This window comes from Xenopus tropicalis, chromosome 10, assembly GCF_000004195.4.
Source record: "Xenopus tropicalis strain Nigerian chromosome 10, UCB_Xtro_10.0, whole genome shotgun sequence".
Taxonomy (NCBI): Eukaryota; Metazoa; Chordata; class Amphibia; order Anura; family Pipidae; genus Xenopus; species Xenopus tropicalis.
In genome coordinates, this window is record NC_030686.2 from 15,228,978 (window position 1) to 15,246,473 (window position 17,496).

Genomic DNA, 17,496 nt, shown 5'->3' on the forward strand with positions numbered 1-17,496 from the left:
AGTTGTTTTATGCCACAGAGGAAACATATTCAAATGTAAAATAAATTAAAATATTCTCTGAAGGCAAGGCAATAGTCTTCCTCACTGAATTCATCCGGAGTGGCTCCCCCCCCTCCCCACTCAGCGAGGGTCGTAAAGCAATCTCCCAGCTTGGCCACTTTCACACTCAGACAGAAGGCGGCTCTGGAATGTGACCACCCCCCCCCCCCCCTCCTCCTCCTCCTGCTGAAACAGGCACAAACTTTTTTTTGGGAGAGATTTCCCCTCCAGTGCCGCCCCTCCTCCTGGCTACGTGGTACTTACACATCCCAGGAACCACAGCACCAGCACTGGAGAGGAGTTTAAAGGAGAAAAGTAACATTTAGAGAAACCTAATCACAAACAAACCCAAAATCGAGCAAATCCAAGAAGTAGCAAGAGAGAGCGACAAACCCATAGGGAATACCAAGAGGAAGATTTTGAGAGCCAAAAGCTGAAAAGCCAGAAGTGCACTGGGTAATCTTTCTAAATTTCTTGTTCCAATTTTCAGTAGTGATTTCTGCCCGATTCTCATAGTAGCAGCAAATCTGATTTGGGAAAATTGATGTGCACGGAGCAAACTGTGTGCCCAGAACTCCTTTTGTGCATGGAACTAATTTGAGCCAAGTGAAGTGTCTGTGTGTGGGCAGAACTACTGCACTGAAGAACAAGTTTGCCGGTAACATTTGTTTGGATCAGCACCATAATGGCCCAGGGCCCACGTTGTGGCCTTACCCTTCTCTGTCTGGCTGTTGCACTAGTTAAAGCTCAGTATGAACGATACAGCTTCAGAAGTTACCCCCGGGATGAACTGATGCCGCTAGAGTCTGCCTACAGGTATAGCTTGGACCAGTACACCAGTGAGAAATGGCCGGAGACTGTTCATTATCTGGAGATCAGCCTGAGGTTGTACCGGCTGCTGCAGGACAGCGAAGCCTTCTGTAACCTCAACTGCACCTCTGCTCAAATCCAGCACAGCCCTGCAGGCCCTGGGGACACTGAGGGAGGTCGGTTTAGTGAATTCCCTGAACTGAGGGTTTTTGGAGATGTGCTTATGAGGGCTCAGTGCCTGAAGCGATGTAAGCAGGGGCTACCGGCTTTCAGACAGTCCCAGCCAAGCAGAGAGACCCTACAGGAGTTCAAGAGCAGAGAGCCATACAAGTTCCTACAGTACGCTTACTTCAAGGTATTGTGCTAAAATGTGTTTCACATAATCCTTCCCACATATTATGCTGTAGCTGGCAGGGTGCTAATGCAACAACAGCTGCAAAGTGTAGTACAGGTCTAGTAAACCATAGCAACCAATCAGCAGGTAGCATTTTATGGCTAAAATCCGCCATGCTAAGGCAGATGCCTGCCGCTCCTGCTTGAAATTGGCGCTGATGAGCTGCATGTGTACCTGGTAGTGCTCAATTGTCCTATGCACCACCAGGAATCAACCCTTATATCATACACAGTCCATTTACATGTGCCTGGTTGCTTTGTTTCCCACTAACTGAGTATAAATGGGGTATTATTTCATGTGCCTATCATTGTAGGCACAGCCCTCTTCAAATGCAAACACAGGAGTAGAACTCCCTGCTCACACTGTGTGATTACAGTGATTTATTTGCACTCAGAGCCAGGTGTGAGTACACACTGGGCCATCACAAATTGCAAACACTCCCTATAGCATTAGCCTTAGTGTCCTCTAGTTGCCTCTCTGAATAAACATTCTCTGAATGCCTTTCACACTAGGCTGAAGCCCAAACAATCCTGGGTTTATTTTCTGTTATTATCCATTTTATCCTGTTCCAATGGAGCTTACAATTTTTCATCACAGGGCCTAGCTCATTGAGAAACCTAACTTGGCTGTATGTTACTGGGTCATGGTAGGAGCCCAAAGACGAAGCATGAAACATACAAAATCTATGTAGCTCATGCAGAATCAAACCCAGGTGCCCAGCGCTGCAAGGGACCAATGCCAACCACAGCATTAAGTACATTTTATATCATATAGAAGCAGGAGCTCTGTGACAGTAAAGATGTCTATGTTGGTCAGACTGTCCCACTGACATCCATATTTTTTTGATATTGGTCAGCCCACACCACGGTGTTAGTGGCATTGTACATGCTTAGTAAGGTGTGACAAAATTGGTGCCAGTAGGAACTGTAAGTTTTTGATATATTCTGGGCTTATCAGATAATCATGAAGGCCAAGATGGTGACATAAAGCAGGTAGCCAAGAAGGTTAAGGTGGTGGCCCAGAACAAGAAGTCATTTAGGCCAAGAAAGTGACAAGGAACATGAAACAGAACAGGCAAGTCAGAAACCACAAGGCGGTGCTATAAAGTAAATAGTCAGAAAAACAGAGGTGTTGATGTGGAGTAGGTAGTTAGGCAACCAAAGATGCTGATATAGAGTAGTTAATCAGGAGATCCATTAAGGAGGCACCAAATAGATAGTCAGGCAAGCTGAGGTGGCGACACATAGTAGATAGAGAGGCTGAGGAAGTGACATGAAGCAGACATTCAGACAGGCAAGTTGGGGGGTGGGCACTAAACAGATAGGCAGGCAGGGGTGGTGACACAAGAGTAGATAGACTCACTGAGGGGATGCCACAAAGCAGGTAGTAAGGAAGCCCAAGATTGTAATATAAAGCAGGTAACAGAACAGGGTCAGGATATAGAGTAGGGGAACAGCTAAGCCAGGGAAGGCACATAAATGTCATTAAATACACAGCCAAAGATGATATAATTTATATAAAGAACAAAGGCTCAACAAAATCAGAATTAAAAACCAAAGCCACAGGCTACTGATTCCTCTTGGAAAGAGAGAGTATAACCCTACACACTGTGTAACCACCTCTTACAACACGAACAGGGAACCTTCTGACATTAACATTCATCTCTTTGTTGCAGACAAACAACATAGCTAAGGCAATTGCAGCTGCGCACACCTTCCTGCTGATGCACCCAGAAGATGAGATGATGAAGAGAAACATGGCTTATTACAAGAGCATGCCAGATTCTGATACACACATCAAGGATCTAGAATCCAAAGCATACGAGGTAACAGAAGCCTTGTGCACAGGGAGACACCCATAAGAACAGAAGTTTTAATAGAAAGACAATGGGTTTGTGGGTATAGTAGGGCAAGATGGCATCAGAAAGTTTAACTAAAGCCAGTAGCATAAAGACAACAGGGCAAGATGGTGCTAACCTTGGAGCTCACTCGCCATGCATGCTACTTATACACAAAAACAAATGTGCATATACATCTGATAAGGAATATTTTCCCATTTTTGCCCCATTTTAGAGTTTGTTCATCAGGTCAGTGAGGGCTTACAATGGAGAGAACTGGAGAACATCCATTTCCGATATGGAACTTGCCCTGCCAGACTTCTTTAAGACCTTCGAGGAATGCATTGCAGCCTGTGAAGGATCCAGGGAAATCAACACATTTAAAGACTTTTATCACTCGGTAGCGGGTATGTAAACAAAGGATCAGGCATCTCAGAACACCTCTTATAAAGACATGTCATTCCAAACGTCTGTCCTTATGTTTGCATGATAGCTGAGGCTGACAGACCAGTAATGCCTGTGTCAATCTAAACAACTCTACTGGAAGAGGTTCCAGACAATCTATTTAGCCGCATGATATTGTCCATATTTGTAGCACTTTTTTCTTAACATTTTTTTTCATTTACTTCTTGTCTCGCCTCTCACAGACCATTACACTGAAGTGCTGAAATGCAAACTCAAGTGTGAAAGTTATCTCACACCTGTGATTGGCGGCTATGTGGTGGAGAAATTTGTGGCCACCATGTACCATTATCTACAGTACGCCTATTATAAATGTAAGTATTGGAATGAGTTGGACATCATATTTAGTTGGGTCACAACTATATCTTCAGATCTGGAATACCCTATAAAGGGGTTGTTGTGCTGCTTATACAGCTTATTTATTGTCCCTATTGTATTCTGTATAGTTATGGCTGAAGTACTGTACTAAAAGTGTGCACCACTTCATCTAATTTGAATTTAACTAATCTGTAGCACCAAATGGTAAAACGATAATGGTGATGGACCATCATGATAACCAAAAAGACTTGCTTTGAAGAAAAATGCTTCTTACCAACCAGACATGGAGGAAGCTAGGTAATCAATTAAAGGGAAAGGACTATGATGTAACGGAGGTGGGGATTATGAGGATAGGGGTTGGCCTGTCGGATTTCTATGAGAGGTTCTGTTTAAGTATGGAAGGGGATAGATCCAGAGCATGCATTGAGGGTGAACCAGAGGCTTACAGGAGAACGATGAGCATCAGTCAATACTGGCCCCGGCTGTAGCTGGGTGGTGACACTGAGCATGGTTCTTCTGCACTCTGAGTGATTCTACTATAGAATGGCTCTTCACAGTCGGTACTTGGCCATTTAATTTCTCGATTCTCCAGCCAAACATACACATGGGTGATGCAGCAGTGCTGGCACCTTTATACCAATGATCATTGAGCAGGATTCAATGGCACTGGCACTCCAAAATAAGAGCAGAGCATAACTCTTAGCTTTCAGTCTTATGGCCCGCTTTCTCAAAAAATAAAAGCGAGTCTGGACCCTAGGCAAAGGACAAGGAGGCAACGGAGAGATGGTGGCCACAGCAACTGTGGCATTGTCACAAGTCTTTTAAAAAGGCACAAATAAGGAGCAGAATATCACCTGAAGCCCCAACATCGGTGTAAAAATAGTACATAGTACTTCATTAGTATGAAGCAGAGGTGTAACCAGCAGGCCTGACATTATTACATATTACAGTAGAAAACTGAGTTAAATCCGGGAAAATGTAAATTCAGGGAAATGCATTATATATTGGTGGGACTAAAAAAATGGTGTAAAATGAGGGAAAACTTAATATCAGGGTATGTAATATTAAGATTTCACTATCCTACAGTAAATGACGTGAAAAATGCTGCTCCGTGTGTGGCAAGTTACCTGCTCTTTGACCCAGAAGATGAAGTGATGAAGCAGAACATGGTCTACTACCAGTACCACAAGGACAAATGGGGACTCAGTGATGAAAACTTCAAGCCCCGACCGGTGAGATGGCATAAGCAATATTTTCCTGTCTTAGGCCTCCCTTAACTACTGGGTAACAGCAAGTCCTCCAAATTATTACTCTGGTAGCAATCATGAAGTAATATAACAAGTCAGATGATGAGTCTAAGCAGGCAACTGTACTTATGGAGAAGGCAAGTGTAACTCTAAAGGTTTACACCTGACTATTTGCTTATTTGGTGAGGTTGAAAAATGAGCAGATCTTTCTCCCAATATGCTCACCTATATGGGAAAATAATCTGCCAAATTAGTCTGAAGTATCCAAATTGCCATCTTAAATCTGCCTTAAGTAGTCAGAGTATTACTTATGTATTATATAGGGTTAATGTACTGTCCCCCCTACTGAAAATTATAAGGATATTAGACGTCACTGAGGGGTTCTGTGCCCATATAAAGGCACAAGGCTGCAGGCTGAGTTATACAGGGAACTCTGTGTATCACTTGTGTATTATAAGGGATAATGTACCCCCTACTGTAAATGCTAAGGATATTAGAAGTCACTGAGGGGTTCTGTGCCCATATAAAGACACAAGGCTGCAGGCTGAGTTATACAGGGAACCCTGAGTATCACTCATGTATTATAAGGGATAATGTACCCCCTACTGTAAATGATAAGGATATTAGCAGTCACTGAGGGGTTCTGTGCCCATATAAAGGCACAAGGCTACAGGCTGAGTTATACAGGGAACTCTGAGTATCACTCATGTATTATAAGGGATAATGTACCCCCTACTGTAAATGATAAGGATATTAGAAGTCACTGAGGGGTTCTGTGCCCATATAAAGGCACAAGGCTGCAGGCTGAGTTATACAGGGAACTCTGAGTATCACTCATATATTATAAGGGATAATGAACCTCCTACTATAAATTATAAGGATATTCAAAGTCTCTGGGGGTTCTGTGACCATTTAAAGGCACAAGGCTTTGATATTTGTACTAAAAAACAGGAGGTGCAATATTTCATATAGCAACAAGTTTCATTGAGTCATGTAACAAAGGTGTCAACTAAGCAACTGATAACGTTACTAAGGAACACATAGAAGATATAGAAGAAGTTTTCCCTGGTTATTGGCTGCCTCCTGTAATGAATATAATTTTATATAATATTTATAATATATAATAAATGTACCTGAAGTTGATACCTGGCTATCCATAAAAACTAACATTGAATCATTGTAGTGCAGTACAAATGAATGGATAGTTTTGCAAGCAAAAGTAGATCAGATATTAAAAATAGACAGAATTTACAGCCTTCAACCAAGCATCTTTTTTAAACATTTTACAGGAAGCAGTGAAGTTTTATAATGTTACCACCATGCAGCGAAAACTCTATGATTTTGCCCAGGAGAAACTTGGAGACAATGATGAGGTAAGTCTACGAACGCATTAAGCCCATTGGTCACTGTGCCTAGGACTGGTTTTATAATGATATAAAACCATATAAATGACATGGCTTGAGTTTTGATAATATGACATCATTATGACATACAGGGGCTCATTTATAAGTTCATGCTGTGCAGAATTATTTACACAGTGAACACATTTGCCCTGCCCATGTTTATATTTATAAAGCCGAACAAGATTGGTGCAAACATAATTCTGAATATTTATTCACTGTGCGAATGTCCGGATTATGCCACAACTTTGGTGGCGTAAAAAAACGGATTTGGCAAACCTGGAACAAACAGGCACAGTGGGAATGCACTCACACGAACATCTTATTACCATTTGTGAATTTTTATGTGCAATGCTCATTTCACAGCGATTTGCAAAAACAGGAAAGAAAGGCACAGCAGTGCAAAATTCAACCGTTTAGGGGAAAACATGCATAAAACATCCATATTTGAAAAAAAGTCTAGTAACTTATTCCGCAGCAGTGTACATAGGAAGGGTGAATACAACAAACATATTATGCTTCTGCTCAGAAGAGCTTGCAATTAGGGCACGATTGAAGCCACTTGCAGTACTGGAGATTATCAGGTCTGGACTGGGACTCAAAATAGACTCAAGTACACAGAGGCCTAAACAGCTCCCCACCAGCCTAATAAATAGTGACTGTCTATGGCATCTTAAAGAGCCCCTCTGGCATTTGCCAGAACCCACAGATTGCCAGTCCGGACCTGGTGTTAACCTGGCCTCTGGTAGCCCCACGGGTGATGCAAAACCTGCAGTAGCTATTTAAGTGCATCCATAAACATATTTGTACAGGTTGTTAGAAAAATCAAATCTAACAGATGTGTATAGATATCAGCTGGTGTATAGATATCAACTGGTCGGCCAGTTGACTCATCTGAACATTTGTTCTTTGGGCTAAAGACTGGATCGTAACATAGACCTATGCAGCCCTGTCAGAAGAGGAGAGCATCAGTTGGTTGATGTGGTCCTTGCCTCAATGGTATTTTAAAACGAGTTTGGTACCTAGGCAGATATCAGTTGGGCAGGGCCTAAGCTCTATAGAAACAAAAAGAACAAGTATGTACGAGACCATCATCCAAGAGGATCATCAGCACCTGTGGTAATGTTTTGCCCATGGAAACCTTTTCTTTTGGTTTGCTATGCAGCATTTACTAGTAATGAAAAGTATCTCCAATGCCTACAGTCTTTAGGTAAAAATAAAATGTATAAAGGAAATGCTGTATCTCCTGCTATAAACATTAGGCTATTCACAAGGAGGTCCATGCCCATATAAACCACAAGTCTACAAGTGCTTTTTGCAGTTCATGGAAATCAAATTCAATTTGACAGCAAACAGCTTAAGAGTTTAACAAAGGCAGTCATTTGACACAAGTAACGTCACCATTATATCATCATATTACAGGAGTAAGCAGAACACATTTTTGAAGTCCTTTTGGTTGTGCTTGTGTTGAACAAAGGCGTTTATAGGAAAAGGACACTTTAAATGGCCAAAGTTCTTCCTTTTCATTATCCTTCGCCATCTTTTTTCCAGGGAGACGTTGTCAAGTATCTGGATGAACTCTTGTTGGCCGAGCAGTGGTGAGGATACATTAGAAAGTCACATTCTGTCCCTTTTCATCATCTTTGGATGTCTTCTTGACTCTTGCCCAGAACACAATCGCCTTCAGAAACTTTAATATTTGAAACACGTTTCACTCTTGAACCTGTTATCATGTGTGTTCCGGTGAAAAAAGAATGGACGATCGACATGCCAATGTTTTACCTGCAATTTGTCTGGACTCCTTTAATGAAATAAAATTTTGCGGCAGGTATTTTTGCATGGTTCAGAACTTGCCTGATTATTTATGGGATTTGATAAATAAAAACATCAATCACGAAAATCTCTAAACTTTGTAAGATACTCTAAACCTTGTTTCATTTAATAGAAACAAACATGGATTTTATGATAAAACTGACTTTCAAACCTCAATTAGTCTTTGGCTCCAAGAGGATGCCGAGTTTTAAAGCCATTTTGATTAAAGTGAAATAAATAGTTACAATGTCTTTCCTGTTTGTATAGAACTGTCACAGCAGATGCCATGAAGTATGTGGTTTGCATGCATGGCATTACATTAGATGCAGTTGTGGCAAATGATGACAATAGTCACGGGTCTTATCGTATAGCCCACCCACAGACACCCCAATGCTCTACCCCAGTCCCTTCAAGATTACCATAGAATGCATATGTCAGTTCTAAATATATGCATTTAATGAGGCTTCAAAATAACCTTTTCAGTTTCAGGAACCTGTCCTAGGGCCCTATCTCTTCACATTGGAACCCCTGGTGTGGCTGGACTACAATTTATAGCATTCCTCATCAGATAATCGGGTTAATGCATGATGTTCAATCTCAAACTCAAATTTAAGAAACAAGGCTCTACGGCAGGGGTCCCCAACCTTTCTCACTCGTGAGCCACAGTGAAATGTAAAAAGACTTGGAGAGCAACACAAGCATCATAAAAGTTCATGGAGGTGCCAAATAAGGGCTGTGATTGGCTATTAGGGGCCTCTATGCACACTATCAGCTTACAGGGGCTTTATTTGGTAGTAAATCTTGTTTTTATTCAACCTAAACTTGCCCCCAAGTCAGGAATTCAGAAACAACTCCCTGGTTTGGGGGCACTGAGAGCAACACCCAAGGTGTTGGGGAGCAACATGTTGCCCCTGAGCCACTGGTTGGGGATCACTGCTCTAGGGCAGTGCTGTCCAACTGGCGGCCCACCAGCTCTAAACTTACATTTTGATAAATCTGCCCCTTAGTGTGGGTCAAGTCTAGCATATTCTTTTTCTTTTGAAATGCCCCATAAAAACTCATGAATCCGTATTTTAAGCCGCCTTGCCCAATGGACAGTCAATTTGGTCAACCAGATTACAAAGATACAAGATTAAAGGAGACCCGTCACCCAGACATAAAAAAAAAATATAATAAAAGTCCTTTTCAAATTAAACATGAAACCCAAATTCCTTTTTTTTTTTTTATTAATACATCCATACCCATTATATAGGTATTTAAAATCCCAGCTGTCAATTATCTATTGCCTCCCTTGCCTCTAAGCCTTAAAGGTGGGCATAAAGGTGGGGCAGACAATTATTTTCACTTTCCCCCTCCCACCTCTCAATTTATTTGTGAAGCCAGTGAATGGGCATGTGCATCAGGCCCCTCAATCTGGCACATAAACAAGATTTTGGTATTATGTAAAGCCTTACTAACAATGTCCACAAAATGGCACCCACCTGCTTGCTGTTATTGTGAATTCCAAGACTGAAGGACACACGATTTATATTATTTGCATAGTGTAAGTGAAGTTTATTTAGCTTGCCAAACACAACTGAAAAGAATTTGAAATTATTTCTTAGGGTGACAGGTCCCCTTAAGTTTCCTATAACCTTATCACCAGCAGTTTGACATTGTCTACTGAAAATCTAAGTAATGTTTTCAAAAATAACCTGAGCTCATGTATAAATTGAGAGCAAAGCACTGCAATGGTAATTTATACCCATACCTAACAGAAATTAGGCCGATGTAATAAAATCCTGTAGCTTTAAATCCAACTGACCTGTATAAAGGAAAACACCATGTATATGAGCAAATAGGTGTGATCGGGGCTCTGTTTATCGCTGCAAGTCATCCTCTTCCCCTTCCTCTGTGGTTTTGCCCTGCAGTTTTCTCATTCTAAGCTCCTCTCTGAAGTTGTAAGCAAACAAATTGGGATTCTGGTCGCACATCTCCCTGTACACATTGCAGAGTTTTTTAAAGTGTGTCATGGTCAGTTCAGTTGGACGCAACGTCGGATCCACATCGGCTAGCCTTAGCATCTGTTCTGTACATTTTAAGCGGCTTTCTTCTGGAAATAAGATTCTACAAAAGGAAAAATATTTATAAGAATTTCTAGGGGGGTTTAGAGAGAAAATGTAATTGTAAAAATTCTCACATTCCAAACTTCATATACATTGGGTCACACTTCTAACAGGGGCACAGGAGCCTCTAATAAACCAAACATGTTTCACAGGGAGATGCCAAAAAAAAAAAACCCCAAAGAAGTCTCAGATGTGACCATCAAGATCACTTACGAAACTCCATGGTGGCAGTATTTCCGTCGGAACTGGAAGACGCTCCGGACGACTTTTTCCACCACCTTGAATGGCTGTTCTATTTTCGGTTGTATGAAAGGGGTGAAATGCACAACTCCAACATCAACCTAAAAGTGGGCAGGTGAAAAACAAAGGTTGTAATAATGCTGCTGTCAGTATCTTCCTTAGGAATCAGGGCAATTTGCCAGCATACTACATATTTGTGGGCCAGTTATAATCAAATCATGTGAGTCTTGGGAGACACAAAATCCATTGGAGAACCCCGTCTCTTGAGTGAGCTGCTATGTGTTTTGGATCCCCCTCGCCTCTATTTAATCTCTTTTTTAACAGTATACTATCTGGGGTCAGTGGTTGGAGGCAAATGTATCATTCTAAACATGCTCCAGACACCATAAAGGAATACCTAGTTCATGACGGAACAGTCATCATGTAATGGTCCTAACTTTCATATCTTTCCCCAAGCTTACCCCCAATACTCTCCCTTCTCTCTTTCCATCCTTCTCTACACAAAGGGGTTGTTTAAATGCAAACTAAAATAAAATTGGCAGTATACAGTTGCTGAACATAACATGAGGTGCACCAGTGCGGTCATTAAATAAATATTCTCCTTGTTTAGATTGGTGCAATGGGGCACCTTGCTTGCTGGGCAAAGACCAATCATACTTATGTTTCTATATTTCTTAGTGTCACAGGGCTGCAGCTATAGATGGATTTTAATTTTCATATGAAATTTCAGGCATAAAGTGATTATACAGTTATTAGCGAGAAATAAAGCCCCCTTCACATTTACAGAAAGTGCAACAGGACAAAAGCACAGGAGATTATGTTTGCATACCTCAGGCTTTGGAACAAAGGCACGGCCAGGAATAGTGAAACAGTTCTTTACATTGCAAAGGTTCTGGGCCATGATGGAGAGCCGACTGCGCTGCTTGCTGCTTGTACTTGCTGTCAGGCGCTGTAGAAGATGGAAAAAAAAAACAGAAGCATTATGGAGCAGATGCATGTACAAATGTACCAGGTTACACAATTCTGAGCAAACAGGGCTCCAGATATCCAACTCTTTCAGCAATAACTGGTTTATATTTTTAAATCCAACAGGGATCTCCTCTGAACATAAAACCTGTTAGCAACTGTTACATAGCAACTGTGTCACTGATTTTAGAAAAATTCCAAACATACTTTCACATAGTGTGATGGGTTCCTTTGTGCCACTCTCCCATACATGTCATGCAAAGAAGAAAGAATGAAGTGTATAGGGGATCTGTATCTCGATCATTGTTTTATAACCGAAGCTTGAGGACACAGTTCACTGTTCACAAAGACCTCAAATACAATGCAAAATAAAAACAGAATGTCTTGGGATCTAAAAGGGGCCATGGCCCAGTCACTGCCCTAATCTCAATCTTCACTGACATTAATATATAGGTTCCAGTGGTACAGAAAACTTTGGACTGGCACCTTGCTAATTTACAAACAAATATCCTGTGGGGATCTTTACCTCCGCAACTTCTTTCTGAAAAGTTAGAGTCATCTGTGTTCTTCCATATGTAAATGGACCAGTCCGGTCTGCTAACTGTTCCAACCACTTAATGATCAGAGGAGTTGAGACACTAAAGGGCAGATTCCCAATTATATGTACATTTGGGGGATCTGGAGGGAAAAAAAGAGGAAAAGATTATTAGCTGTGAAAGAAAACTATACTCCTGGTCAATTGGATGCCATGTAGAAAATAATGTACCCCTTATTGTAATATATAGTTGTAATATTAGAAGTCAGTGAGCCACAAAGGCTACAGACTGAGTTAAGGTGGCCATACACGGACCGATTTTTTACTTACAAACGACCGATTCCCGAACGATCCGATGCTATCATTAAGTTATCGTATAGTTGGTGGTGTACGAACGATCGTCGGCCCACTAAACGAGCCGACATTATCGTCCCCAAAATCGATCGGCCAGGTTTAAAAATTTTGGTCGTTTAACGATAAAATCTGCCAGTTGGTGTGAGTGTCAGACATTTGTCTTTCAACGATTGTTCTCTGTGCATGTCACGATTGCCAGCACCGACATCGATCGTACGTAGATGTACGATCGTAGGTATTTTACGATAATGATGCGACAAAATCTTTCCCGAATTATCGTTGCCCGTGGATGGCATATCGTATGGGAACTCGATCGCCATACGATCGTTTGCCGATATAATCGTTCATCGCACAACGAGCGAAATCGCCTCGTGTATGGCCACCTTTACACAGAGTATTGTATTATAATATAAGGAATAATTGAATTATAATATAAGGAATAATGTACCCCCTACTGTAAATTATAAGGATATTAGAAGTCACTTATGGGTTCTGTGACTTTATAAAGGCAGTGGTTGCAGGTTGAGTAATACAGGGAAGACAAGCAAGACAATATACACTGTAAGTGGCATTTAGCATTGTGACTTACCATCATCCCAGGGTTTTTTAAGATGTTTGGGAAATGCTCTGTCCATCCTGTATGTGAGAATATCACCATGAACAATTTGCACTTTGCCACTTGATGCTTCATTTAACATCTAGCGAACAGAAATAAGTGTTAAGGAACAGAAATAAATATTCCATGCATGCCTGCTTTCTGATAATAATGGCAGCACATTTAATCTATATAACAAACTTGGGGTTAAAGGGGAACTGTCACCCAGACATAAAAAGCTTCTCAAATTAAACATGAAACCCAAATTCATTTTTTACTAACACATCTATACCCATTATAAAAGCATTTAAAAATCCCAGTTGTCAATCATATATTGCCTGCCTAAGGCCCAGAGGAGCGGCAGACAATTACTTTCACTTTCCATTCAGTCACATTCTGAACACTATCCATCACTGAGCAGTCTAACAGCATTATTACATATAAACAGATGGTAGAGTATTTCAGACTGTATAATGGCCACGTGGATATCAGTTGGGCACATTGTCTATCTGAAGGGATAGTGCATCATCAGCTATAATATATCACACACCTTAAGGCCAGGGATAAACCGGGTGTCTTTTTCCACCACCAGAAGCTCTTCAACTCCAGCATTAAGAATTGATCTTGTGATCCCTCCAGGGCCAGGGCCAACCTCACACACGTAAGCATTTTGTAAATTTCCTGCTTTCCTCACAATTTTATCTGAAAGAAGAAAAGATGCAGTTCTTGTACTGAAGCAAAAAGAAGAGGGATGGGTAGTTTAACTATAATTCCCAGCATTCTAACTCTGTTTAGGAATACTTGAACATGCCTTTGATTAATAGCTAATGGGCCACACTTTAAATATGCTTGAAATTTCCTGTAAAACAAATGGTGGTGTATACAATCTCCTCATTGAAATTCCCTATTCCTCATTTAAACTCAATCAAATTAAGTGATACAAACCTTTCAGACAGCTAGCATTGGATTAGAAAACATGATATCAGCTGTACTTTCTTATTATATTTACCGTGTAAGCATTGTTTATAGTAGTATAGTTTTCTGGATACACCAAACAGTATTATTCTCCATAGACATAAGTAAAGTTTGGCATGACCCTATTAACCACAGCAACAGCATTTACCTTACACTGGCATAGTGTAGTCACAATAAATGAAAGCTAGCATCTGATTGGTTAATAGGGGTTACAGAGTTTGGAACTCTGAAAGTCTATATAAGTCTTCTTGAAGTTCCACAGCACTGTCAGTGCCCCCAAAGCCAAAATGCAGAAATCTTTCCTGGTTTTGCACATGCAAATAACATCTGCTGGAAAGGGGTTCAGTAAGTTTTGACAAGACCTCCCACTAAGAAACATAACATTCAATGAAGAACCAACCTGTAAGTTTTAGATCTAGGAGAAAATTCTGAGATAGCTGCTTTTCTGCCCGTAGGTTAAAAAGTTTGATGATTTCCCCAATGGTTGGTAAGGGTGGTAGTCGATACTTGGCCAGTACTCCCTGAGTAGCCATGATTTGGATTACTGAAATGCAAGCAATATACAATGAATATTTATATGGATACATGCATACATACTTTCTAAATTTAACACTGCCTACTTTTCTGAGAATTTACAATGATGAACGCTGAATGGGCGAATGTGCAAATACAAAGAGCAAACTATATACTTCCCTGTATATTAAGCAAGAGTCTGCATCCATAGATTTGGTGTTATTTTCAAGGGAAAACGTTCTCTCCAAATAGAGACTCAGATACGTTGCGTGTTCTAAAGAGCTGCTCCTTCCAAAATCTCAGCATGAGCTTTGGGTATGGTGTGCTAGAATACTCACAGACTCGGTGGTATTTGCTTTAAAACATTATGCAGGTTTTGTCCATATCAAATATGAGCAGATATTGCTATCCCTATAGAAAGTTGGTCATCACTTGAAAGCATAGGGCTTTACCCAGTGTTTATTTAGCCACAGAGAATGCACAAATAAAGATTGCGTAAAGTCCTTTGCTCATGGATATCGGTCTATGCAATTCCTGTTTTGTTGATGTATGACTTCTGTGATACCAAGCCAGGTATCTAGGGAGCACAGCACCACCACCAATTCACTAATGCTTAGGGTGAAGACACACAGAGCTACTAGTAGCAGCTACTTGTCGTGGCTACTAAAATAGACAATGCTGATCATTTACTGATAATTTTCTCTACGTGTGTTTTAGCAGAGGCAATTCTCAGTATTCTCTATGGCAGGGTATTTTCTAGAGTGTAGTAGCCGTGACAAGTAGCTGCTACTAAGTAGCTTCAAGTGTCTTCACCCTTTGTGTGAGAAGCCTTTACAGCTATTGCATTACTTGAAAGCCCCATACAAATGCTTGTCACGCAGAAAGCTGCCTGTCCATGGTGCCAAAACCCACAAAACACCCCATTGTCCCACTGCTCTAATGGATATGTCTGGCAATGTTAAGTATAAATGGATGAAGGTGACAGTGTTTGTGTGTGTTTCACAATCAGTCATTATAATCAGATTGTTTTGTATTTATGTTAGATAAATCAATTAACTGGAGCCCAGAAACTCTAATCACTAAACTGCTATAACTGGGCTGAGCGTCTCTTCCTTAAAGGAACAGTAAAGGTGGCCATACACGCACCGATATTATCGTACGAAACCTTGTTTCGTACGATAATCGGTGCGTGTATGGCATGTCGGCGAGTCGACCGATATCGCAGGAAGCTGCTGATATCGGACGACTCGCCGATCGGACCAGTTTGAAAATTTTGATCGGGCGCCATAGAAGGCGCCTGACCAAAATTCTCCCTTCAGACCTGAATCGGCAGAAGGAGGTAGAAATCCTATTGTTTCTACCTCCTTACCTGCCGATTTAGCCCTGAATGGTGTGTGGTGGATCTTACGATGTTTCGTGCGACCGATGGTCGTACGAAACATCGTCAGATCGCCACGTGTATGGCCACCTTTACACCAAAAAATTCAAGTGTATAAAAGAAATTCCAATATAATGTACTGCTGCCCTACATTGGTACAACTGGGGTGTTTGCCTCAGAAACACTACTATAGTTTATATAAAGAATGCAGCTGTGGAGCCATGGGGGCAGTCATTCAAAGGAGAAAAGGCACAGGCACATAGCAGATAACAGATAAAACACTATTGTATTCTACAGAGCTTATCTGTTATCTGTATATAACCTGTGCCTTTTCTCCTTTTTTCCAGCTTGAATGGCTGCCCCCGTGGCTACACAGCAGCTTATTATATATAAACTATAGTAGAGTTACTGTAACAAACACACAACTTTTACCAGTGCAGGGCAACAGTACATTATATTTCACTTACTTTAAAACTCTTTAATTTTTTGGTGTTACTGTTCCTTTAAACATTCCACCTTCATCATCCTACCAGTTTTCATGCAACCCCAGCACTACCCTGGGTCAGCACATGTACAGTTTGGAACTTGTTTGATGATTTCAGTACTGTGCATGTTGCTCCCAGCTTCAGTTTTTGCATGGGGGGGGGGGGGCTGGCAAGATGGTGGCAGGGGGGCAGGCTGCAGAAAGTACCCTGGGCTAATGCATCTTTTTTAATCAAGAGTAGCGGCCAGCACTGATAGCAGCTTAACAAGTCAGTCAGGGGTAGCTAACAATATACCCATTATCATTTCTATTAGGGGGCGTCGCTAAGCATCATGGGAATTTTGTTGCAATGACAACTGGAGGACTGCAGAGTGGATACCAACTGGTGGCACTCTCTAACCAGCTTTGTGACACAGTCTGACCCATAATAACAACATTGTTATTGTATAATACATAACAAGCCACTCACCAGCAGCAGCAGGAAACACTTCCCATCACAGCCTGACTCCTTGTGCTTCTACCTTCCAGGCGCCCATGCTGCTTCCGGTCATGTGACCTTGTATAGCCGGAGACAGCTGAGACAAACTTCATTCGCTTTAGCCCTGTCTCTATACTCAAAATTGCTTCCAAGTAGTATAATAGAAAACACACATTATAACTCACATAAAACTATCTTTTTCCGCCCCTCAGTTATATGCTTACGTATTTTGTCCCGGCTGTAAATGCGGCATATAAGTGTAGCGTTTTGTGACAGAAATGTTTCTCACGGGGCGGAGACTTACTCCAGTAGGACCCGCCCCTCTCCTTGTGCGGCGCAGACTTCTGGCTTGGGGCGGGGTTTGCGTGTTCTAACCAGGGGGCGTTCCTCGGTGGGCGGAGATAGATACCAGAAAGGTTTCTTCACCACTCCCCTGTAGAAGGGCGGAGCTTGATCGTTCTGTCCAAAATGGGCGTGGCTTTGGGTGGGGCTAGAAACTGGAATGCAAGATCCACCCCAATCTAAGAGGGCGGTGCTTGCTTAATGTGCCAGTG

The 17,496-nt window shown here is 41.5% G+C and overlaps 2 protein-coding genes across 4 annotated transcripts; one reads left to right on the forward strand and one right to left on the reverse strand.

Annotated features, from left to right (window-relative positions):
* The first annotated feature begins 355 nt into the window (after positions 1-355).
* Positions 356-8,407, forward strand: crtap (cartilage associated protein). The gene is made up of 7 exons (NM_001016647.2): positions 356-1,204; positions 2,919-3,068; positions 3,316-3,487; positions 3,728-3,856; positions 4,947-5,092; positions 6,397-6,480; positions 8,059-8,407. Exons 1-7 carry the CDS (start codon positions 725-727, stop codon positions 8,107-8,109), a joined length of 1,212 nt encoding a protein of 403 aa, NP_001016647.1. The 5' UTR covers positions 356-724; the 3' UTR covers positions 8,110-8,407.
* Positions 8,408-9,531: 1,124 nt separating this feature from the next.
* tfb1m (transcription factor B1, mitochondrial) lies at positions 9,532-17,256 on the reverse strand. Of its 3 annotated transcripts, XM_031894086.1 has the most exons (9): positions 17,167-17,246; positions 16,934-17,020; positions 14,490-14,633; positions 13,665-13,816; positions 13,109-13,217; positions 12,157-12,308; positions 11,494-11,613; positions 10,638-10,765; positions 9,546-10,425 (listed from the first exon to the last, which is right to left on the reverse strand). In XM_031894086.1, exons 3-9 carry the CDS (start codon positions 14,620-14,622, stop codon positions 10,179-10,181), a joined length of 1,041 nt encoding a protein of 346 aa, XP_031749946.1. In that variant the 5' UTR covers positions 14,623-14,633; positions 16,934-17,020; positions 17,167-17,246; the 3' UTR covers positions 9,546-10,178. The 3 variants fall into 3 exon arrangements, with proteins under 3 accessions (NP_001016494.1, XP_031749946.1, XP_012827224.2); NM_001016494.2 differs by lacking the exon at positions 17,167-17,246 and having other exon boundaries at positions 9,532-10,425; positions 16,934-16,964; XM_012971770.3 differs by having other exon boundaries at positions 14,490-14,634; positions 16,938-17,256.
* Positions 17,257-17,496: the final 240 nt, after the last annotated feature.

Coding starts and splice junctions, on each gene's coding strand:
- crtap (NM_001016647.2), top strand. CDS start 725: ATGGCCCAGGGCCCACGTTGTGGCCTTACCCTTCTCTGTCTGGCTGTT. Junction 1,205..2,918: donor TACAGTACGCTTACTTCAAG/GTATTGTGCTAA, acceptor TCTTTGTTGCAG/ACAAACAACATAGCTAAGGC. Junction 3,857..4,946: donor ACAGTACGCCTATTATAAAT/GTAAGTATTGGA, acceptor ACTATCCTACAG/TAAATGACGTGAAAAATGCT.
- tfb1m (NM_001016494.2), bottom strand. CDS start 14,622: ATGGCTACTCAGGGAGTACTGGCCAAGTATCGACTACCACCCTTACCA. Junction 13,817..14,489: donor CCTAGATCTAAAACTTACAG/GTTGGTTCTTCA, acceptor TTCTTCTTTCAG/ATAAAATTGTGAGGAAAGCA. Junction 11,614..12,156: donor TTCAGAAAGAAGTTGCGGAG/GTAAAGATCCCC, acceptor CATCTTCTACAG/CGCCTGACAGCAAGTACAAG.